Source organism: Stegostoma tigrinum, chromosome 12 (assembly GCF_030684315.1).
Source record: "Stegostoma tigrinum isolate sSteTig4 chromosome 12, sSteTig4.hap1, whole genome shotgun sequence".
Lineage (NCBI taxonomy): Eukaryota > Metazoa > Chordata > Chondrichthyes > Orectolobiformes > Stegostomatidae > Stegostoma > Stegostoma tigrinum.
The window spans coordinates 66264513-66273322 of record NC_081365.1 but is presented as its reverse complement, the minus strand read 5'-3'; the positions used below and the strand labels follow the sequence as shown (position 1 = coordinate 66273322).

Here is an 8810-nt window from a genome sequence, read left to right as displayed (position 1 = left end):
ATAGGGTGGGGCATGGGTTTGGGTGGGATGCCCTTCACACCGTTGCTGTGGACTCATTGGGCTGAATGGCCTGTTTCCACGCTGTGGGGATTCTAAGGGGAAGTAGTTTGAAGCAGAGGCTCTCAATCCATTGTGTGACATGGCATTCAGGCCCATAGGGTTTAGGATACCTGCTTCCTGCAATTCTTTTCACTTCCTTCTCATATTCTCTTCCTTCGAGCTTGGTTCTTCTTCTTTCCATCTATTGGCTGATGCACACTTTATGTCAGTGATGGAGAAACTGGGTCTTTAAGGTGGTGAATGGGGTGTCAATCAAGTGGGCTGCTTTATCATGAAATCATAGCAGCATAAAGTGGTCGATGGATGATGTGGTTAACAAGCTGAACTCTGTAGGTTTACAGGTAGCAACATGGTAAAGTGTAATTAATTCAATGAGATAAAATGAACCAGTGTTGGATATGAAAATTCACACATGTTTAGCTAGTGCATTGTATCTTATTGACTAACTTCGTAAAGATTGTCCTTTGCAGCATAAAATGTTTTAAACAGATCTATCATTTAATTAGTATATTTATTCTTGAAAAAGTACAATTTTCTGATATCTTGCAGTAATGGTTAAGCTTCCAGTTGCAATGGGTTGACAGTAATACAATCTAGAAGCTATATCACAGATACTGATAAGATGTAAAACAACTCTAACCCTGGTGCATTTTATTGGCATTATGGGAGAGTATCATCTAGACTGCTGGATTAGTCTAACCAAATTGAACTCACTCTACCTTTATTTGCTGTAACAGACAATATAATTACTACTTAGTTATAACACTTAGGCAGAAGTAATATTATCACTCGTTCGCATAACTGTTTGTAAATCATTGAAAATAGTATCAAACATTGTGGTTACGATCAAACTAACTACTATATGGACTTTACCACCCAGCTACCTCCTCTATATCTATCCTGATGTCCATCTCTCCCAATTTTCACTTCCAGTTAGTTAAACAGAAATAATGCTGGAGAGATCCATTTCAGGTGGTTGACTTATTATTGCACATTTTACACTCTTGCCCAAGGGCAAAATGACTCCCTTTGAGATAATTCCACATCTGTTCACAGAACATGCTATCCCTTCATCTTGTAAGTTTAATACATCCTTACTCTCCTACAGATAACTATTGACTATGTTAAGCAATGTCAAGGCATTTTGATGTTGCAATTAAGTATAAAACCTCCATATTTGTTACTTATTTGGGGAACAAGCTAGAAAGCTCCAAGTGTAATGTGCATGGATCAGTCAATTTAGCTGATATGCCTGCAACTGACAAAGTAAACATTTTTAGCTCAGATGCAGAGGGGAGAACTTCCTGTATTTGATAATGGTTGAAAATTCATATCAATCTATGAAAGTGTGTAAGACCATAACATCACCTGACATGGCAGAAGTCATTGGTCTTGCTTGGCTCTGTATAATGTTCAGCTCTATAATATTTTACCAGAGGAACTTGCAAAGATGTGACTCAAGTTAGCTGCTTGTTATTTTAAAATTTTTAGAAAATGCAAATGAAAATTACAAATCCCAATACAGGAGTCGGAGAGACTTGAACAGAAGAAAACCATGAAAATCTTTGTGTAACTGAATCAACCTAAAAGCATTCCATTCTGCTTGGACCCTCCCTTTAAAAATCAGACTTCTGACTGTTTCATGTCAACATAAACAAAGTATACATACACCACATCGAAGTACAAAATGTATGAAAGTTATCTACTACATGCAATAAGTACGGTGAATCAATTTTTAAAAGAATAGTAAACAAATACTATTTCTAGATATGGGTATTATTGTATTAAAGAATAAAATCAGATGGGATTTAAGACTGAAAACGTACTGTAACTTGACCAGTAGCTCACAACTTAAGTTTTATAAATACATGTCTGGATATTTTCTGACACGTTGTGAACCCTGGTAAGGACATATTGACCCCATCAAGTCATTACCTCCAGCATTTCAGCGTGTGAGTGTTTCAAATAGACCACTTCAAGAATGGGACAAGTAAATGAAAAAGAACCTGCACTGGTTTGTTTAAAAAAAAGCACAATGCAGACTTTCTGTGCTTTCAAACAAGGTGGTTTTTAAGTTTGTCTTATCCTCATTTTTAGAAAATAATATTTCTGTGATTGATTGTGGAAGAAATGTACATTTGTTCATATTGTAACACAGTGTGGAGCTGGATGAACACAGCAGGCCAAGCAGCATCAGAGGAGCAGGAAAGTTTGATTTGAGACCCTTCTTCAGATATAGCGTGAATGTAGATTGCATGGATTAGAGGGTTTTTCCATGTTTTTACATTCCTGTGCGTTTATGAAGCAAATAGCAATTTTGCTAAAAGCAGTATTTTACTATTGTAATATACACAGTATGCTAAACGTTGCTATACCTATTTACAACTATGGGACTGAATTACATCATTTTCTTTATGTTTGTAAACGATAAACCGAAATAACAACCCATATTAGTAAGAAAAACAAACTTGAAATGACAATATATGTCCTGCGTTGTCTTCTCTTATACTTTTATAAGCTCCAATTAATAGAATGATATTGAAGGTACATTACTTCATGGTATAGACACACAAGCCTTATTCTGTGCTGTATGATTTCAAATTGGGGGGGAAAAATGTAATTGTTAATTATTGCAGAATGCACAGTATAGTCCTCTGTGACTCATAATGTAATGTTTTGGATTGGGCATCTTGATAATCAACACTAAATTTCAAATAATCCAGTGCATTAAAATGTATGAAGGCAATTTTCCATTAACAAACTAGGCCCGAAATGCCAGCCTTCCTGCTCCTCTGATGCTGCTTGGCCTGCTGTGTTCATCCAGCTCGACACTTTGTTATCTCAGATTCTCCAGCCATCTGCAGTTCCTACTATCTCTGAAACAAAGCTAACAAATTTTGTTTCTCAAGTATCGTCTCTATTCATGGACTTTGTCCAAAGTTGTGTTGAGGGAAGCTGTTACAGAGTAATTTGTGTGCATGGGAATGCTGTGGACCTTGTAGAAACATCAATTCAGTTTTGGGTATCTAGATGACAGCACTACTTGACATCATTAGTTAGACTCCAGTGTACTGTTAGAAAACACTGATACCACTCAATTCTTCAGGCATTCCATAAAGGTTTAAAATAATAAATATTAGGCAATAACATAAATTTAGAATCACATTATAACATGATTATCTTCACATATATTTAAAGCCTGTGCAATACATCTGCAACTGTGTTAAACTTCAGTAATGCTTGAATGATGAATAGCAATTTTTAAGAGGTCATTTTTCAGTAAAACAATCACTACGATAAAATAGAAATGCTACCTTTTCATCAATAAAATCAGTTGCAATAAGTTACTGAATACCTGCTTTTTCTTTAGTCTAAATTTTCATCACAATTGATACAAGCTGCATTAGGCCATATTTTAAATAGTATTGTATTGACATTCATATGATCTTCATACCTACAGGATCATTATGTTGAAGTACTTCTAACCATAAGAACACAATCAAATCTTCACTTCAAAATTTTCTTTGCAAGTACAGAACAGATCTTAAGCCTCCAAAGTGTATTTGTTAGTTTTGCAAATGCTATTAACTTCAATTCAATTAGGTAGATACAGTTGTGTTATTTTAAAATATTTCGAAGAACTTCTGAAAGTGAATGATTGATTGGTTTCCATTTCAGACAGGGTGGTTGAATACTGCTTCACTCAACATTTGTCCTTTAAATCAGGAGAGTTCATAACACAGTCCAGCTTCCATTCCAAGAACGACTGATTGTTTAGAAAATAACTAGGTGAATACTTCAGGCTTCTACTGTCAGTGTTACCATCAAAAGTCCTTAAATTAAAAAGAAAATAAAATTATCGACAGTTGTACATTAGGCAGAATCTGATGTCTTACTTTATTTTATCAGAGATATGCATCATTACAGGGCACAAATAAATTAATGAATGGCATATCGCTCCACTTTTAAATCAGTTTTTTTTAGTAATAGAATTTGAGTTAGTGTTTGTTAGTTTAGTAACCACTCGATTTAACATTCGTTTGGTCATGCCATTTGAGATATTGTCAATGTCCCACTGTTGAATGGAATTAGTTTCCAATATAGGTAGTGATATTATGTAATGCAGTTTGATTTAGTGCATGAACCCCAATACTTAGTGGAAAGTGAAAAGGGAGTAGGTTTATTTTTGACAGAGAGGGGACAGCTGAACCCAGAAAAACCTGAAATGGAGTGATCCTATCAAATTTACCAATAAAACATTATCATTTTATTTTTGCTTAGATTTTTCAATCAAATGATTGCTAGATGGCAAAACCAACAGCAGAAGGCCACAGGGCATTGGGACAGCCACCAGCATCTAGAAACATTGGGGACCAATGGAGTCAGATCATCACTCAGGATTGGGTAAGTGGATGGGCTGGGTATAATCATAGGACAAAGTTGACAGAATATTTATTTGAGGGAGTCAGGAAACAGCCTGTTTCTCCTGTTTCACACATACTACTCTGTCAATCTGAGCATCATCTATCTTATTTTAGCTGCCAGGTCTTTGGCAATCACAACAGGGGCCAGTGACAGAATCAAAGAATTAGGGGAAACCAAGTTTCATCAGTGTATTATCATTACTCAATGACCTCTACAGAATCTGTTACTTGCAAATGTACCAAGTCCACTGAGGTTAGAACTGACGTAGCCATGGTAGGTTAGAGTCAGTTTTTGTAAATTCAGAAGGGTCTAGGCCCGAAACATCAGCTTTCCGGCTGCTTGGCCTGCTGTGTTCATCCAGCTCTACACCTTGTTGTCCCACTTATCTCCTGCCTGTTTGTGATGGGGAAAGATGTAGGAGGGGGCGAGGATGATTAAAATAAACACCCCTCCTCAATTTCATCTAATGTTAATTTTATAATGCTTTTTGAATCACTATTAGTTTGCTGACAGTCATGGCAACATGCTGATAAGCATTTAAATACATAAAAATGTTCAAAGCCATTTTGGAGCTACTGATTACTGCATCAATCTGACATCACCATCTCCCTCCCTTTTACTACTCTTTAAGCAAAGTTTGGTTCGATTTCAGTAAAATTACACTTATTATGGGGATAATTAATACATTTAAAGATAATAGCTGAAGTCAAGGGAGTGTAGTTGGCGTGAAAGAACAGAATTTGATCATGTTTAATGACTTTTATAAAGTATCTAAATCCAAAAACCTTAGAGTTAATGTCAATAGAATAAGAAAAAAATGTCAAACACTAATTCTGCTTGATTTTATTTGTGCACTATTCAAGAGCATTTAGATTAATTACCTACTTTGTCAGTGTTAACTTCCAACAGGCTAATATCAGGATTTAGGTAACAGAGTTGGGACAGATGGTAGCTTTGTGCGATTGTGTTATAAGGGTGACTATCGGTTGGCTGCCCTTTTTACGTCTCACCACATTTTCATTTCTATGGACTTGATCAAATGCCTTTACCTGCTACTTCCATTATTTCCATTCCTCCCTTGCTGTAAGAGTCTAGTACCATGCATCTGTAAAAGTCTGGAAATAGTGTTGACATGAACTGAGACTCGATAAAGTAAAGTATTGCAATGGAGTGGAGACTATAACAGTGGAGACTTCTCAAGTTAACACATTTTTGTAGAGGTGAAAATTGGCTTCTCCCTTCAAACTCAATTTTCACTCTTTTTCTTCCCCTTATCTACTAATGACATGTGCCAGGTCAACTATCACAGGCACCAGCAGTACTTTACAAAGTGCAACTGTTATTGTGTGGTATAACTACCCAAATGTGGGCAACATTATTCCTGAGCTATGTCCTGACAGCATTCAAACTCCCCTCAATATTTTGCTCAAAGGTCAGGGATGGTAATCAGCTGATTTTTCTCCCTGTTAGCCAAGGGCACTGTTCCCAATATTCTGATTCAGCCCACTCGCTGGTGTGACATTGACCTTTATCTGGTTTATAAAAACCATGAACACCTTCAAACTGCATTTATCAATTCAGTACTGTTCAGGTAAACAAATCACAACTTTCTAGAACTTATACGTTGAGCACAATTCTTGATTCTTTGAGAGGTGATTCTTTTCAGTGGGGAAGCGATGCCCTAGTGGTATGATTACTAGACTGCTAATCCATAGCTCCTGTTAATGTTTTGGGGACCTGCGTTCCAATAATGCCATGGCAGATCACCATTTGAATTCAACAGTTTTCTGGGATTAGGAGTCAATTGATGACCATGAAACCATTGTCAAGCATCAAGAAAAAATCCATCTGCTCCACTAATGTCCTTTAGAGAAGGAAAGTGTCATCTTTACCTAGTCTTTACCAATGAACTTAACTGCCCTCGCAGCAGTTAGGGGTGGGTAATAAATACTGGATTGGCCAGTGATGCCCAGATGTCATGAATGAAGGAAAAGAATTCCTACTCCACAGAAATTAAATTTAAAGGGCGTACTTTCTAAAAGAGAGTGCCCAGCCAGTCAGATGTGTGTTTGGTAAACCAACACTTTTGTTCAGTTTTTGAAAGGTCTGATCAAATGACTGGTGTAAATTTGAACTATTACTTTGGATAACTATGTATTGACATTTCAATGTTAAAATTCCATCCTAATGACTCCTGGAAGGATGTCAGGTACTCTCCCTTGCGGTAATCACAAATTTTTATGAAATCCAGGTAAAGCAGATGAACTTACATGATTGGGGGATGTGAGGTTGCAACTTCAAAGCTTAGCACCTATAGAAATGGAATCAGAAGCAACAAGTATTTGTAATGAGACAAACTGCATCACAGCTACAACAAGTAAATTAGTATCACAAAATAAAAAATAACGCGAAACTACTACGAATGAGAGCGATTAGTATTTGAAGCTGCTTGTAAGTCCATTTCACTAACACATTTCCATGATGAATCTTTATCCATGAATTTCTGTTGTGTGCATGTATCACACATTGAAATCAAAGGCCCAGATATTCTGATTATCATCATAACCAATTTGAACCCAGGAGTTAGAGTAGGTTATCAATCTCCTCACTTTACCTAGGTAACCATTAATCATAAGTAATGTGGAACCCTTTATATTTTGCAGAGGCTTGATCAATGGATTCCTGACACAGGGGAAGTACCCCACAGAATCTTCTGATTTTCAGGGAATTCCCATGGAATTAACTGCATCGGGGTTTCTGCATGGTCCCAATGTACAACGCCAGTCCTCGTTGCTCCAATGACTCTGTGGCTATTAGAATATCTGGGCTAAATTGTTTATCAAGCTTTCTACAAATAAAAAGACAATCACTTATATAGGCACAAAATATTGTGAATGCTAAAATTTGATATCAGAAGTGGAGTGGTACTGGACTTGAAACACTAACTCCGCTTCTCTTTTGACAGATGCTGTGAGGTCTGCTGAATCTCTCCAGCATTCTCGATGAACACATTAATGTAGCTTTGTTCAGGACCTCAGTAGTTCCTGGTATGTTTTACAGCTGAAGTTTGATGACTGTTGCCACACAAATACACAGCGGTCAGTTTGTGTACAGTGAAATACCCCAAACAACAATGTGATAACGATCAAATGACCTGCTTCAGTGATGATAATGAAGTGATAAATATCAACCGGGATTCTAAAAGAACTCAGCTACACTTAGTGCATTGCAAGCCCTAAGATAGCAAACTGCACTTTGGTTTCATGTCTTAACTGAAAGACTGTATCATTGATATTGTGGCATTTCCTCAGTATTGCACTGAAACATCAGCCTTCAATTTGTGCTTAAGTGTTTGGAGTGGGATTTGCACCCAGACACCTACACTCAAAAACTGTAATGTTACCGCTGAACTGCAGCTAAATCTTTAAGAAATCTAACCTGCAAGCAAAGCTCTCTCTAAGCTGCACACGCCAGTCACCTTGCTGATGCATTGACCTCCGGTTTTGGAAACTGATACAGACTTCAGATGTTCACAAATTGAGGAAGTAATTTAGAGGGAGTATTATCTGTGAAGATTTCAAGTGAAAATGATTGTTCTGACTGGATGTGTGAGGTACAAGTCCAGCTGATTCGAATACTTCAACCATAACATTAGGGGATCTTGCAGCAAAAAAAAGAGCTTTGGTGAACCAAGAAAGCCTTGGGTATTTGTTCAACTTCCATTAAACTTGGCTTTTGTTTTTTTTTTCTACAGTAAAGAAGTGTTAATTGCTGCAGTTTTCCATTGTGGAAATTTGGTCTATCAGAATTTATTAACCTAATTAACAGCAACTAGAATGATCCAGAATTGCCTGCAATAATGTTCAACACAGTTCGATCTTTACATAGCTCAAGTAATGAGGCTGAATGAACGATGAACTGAATAGAACAGTAAATTTGTACAGCAAAATGTATTTTGTTCTGATGATGTGTTTTGTCTGCTGGCGTAGTTTGAATAGAAAATGATATTTATATTAACTTCTTGGGAAATACTCACAGTGGCAAAGAATTCATGTAAACTATCAAACATTAAGGTTCTCTATTTCACTTGAAGAAAACGAGGATATACAGTTGAGTAGCACATTGAGGTTTTGGGCAAGTTACAGCCCATTTGTTTGAAGGGCCTGAGGGTGGAGCTATGCTCAATAGTCTAAAACATAATTCAGTGGTCTGTTCATAGGCTGGTGTTCAGTCACAGCAAAGAGATGGGGTTGTTTTGTCACTGAGGTGGTTCTCTGCCCAAGTCCCCTCTCATTCATCAACCACAGCAAAATCCTTGCTGAACA

General features: G+C 37.0%; 1 protein-coding gene across 3 annotated transcripts in view; it reads right to left on the bottom strand.

The window, feature by feature from the left end:
• Positions 1 to 552: 552 nt before the first annotated feature.
• Positions 553 to 8810, bottom strand: part of LOC125456983 (adhesion G-protein coupled receptor G6-like) — a 205003-nt gene continuing 196745 nt past the window's right edge. For all 3 annotated transcript variants that reach the window (XM_059650387.1, XM_059650386.1, XM_059650388.1), the window contains 2 exons: positions 6756 to 6796; positions 553 to 3893 (listed from right to left, as the gene is read on the bottom strand). In XM_059650387.1, coding sequence (XP_059506370.1) covers positions 6783 to 6796 — 14 coding nt within the window. In that variant the 3' untranslated portion in view covers positions 553 to 3893; positions 6756 to 6782. The remainder of the gene's footprint in view (positions 3894 to 6755; positions 6797 to 8810) is intronic.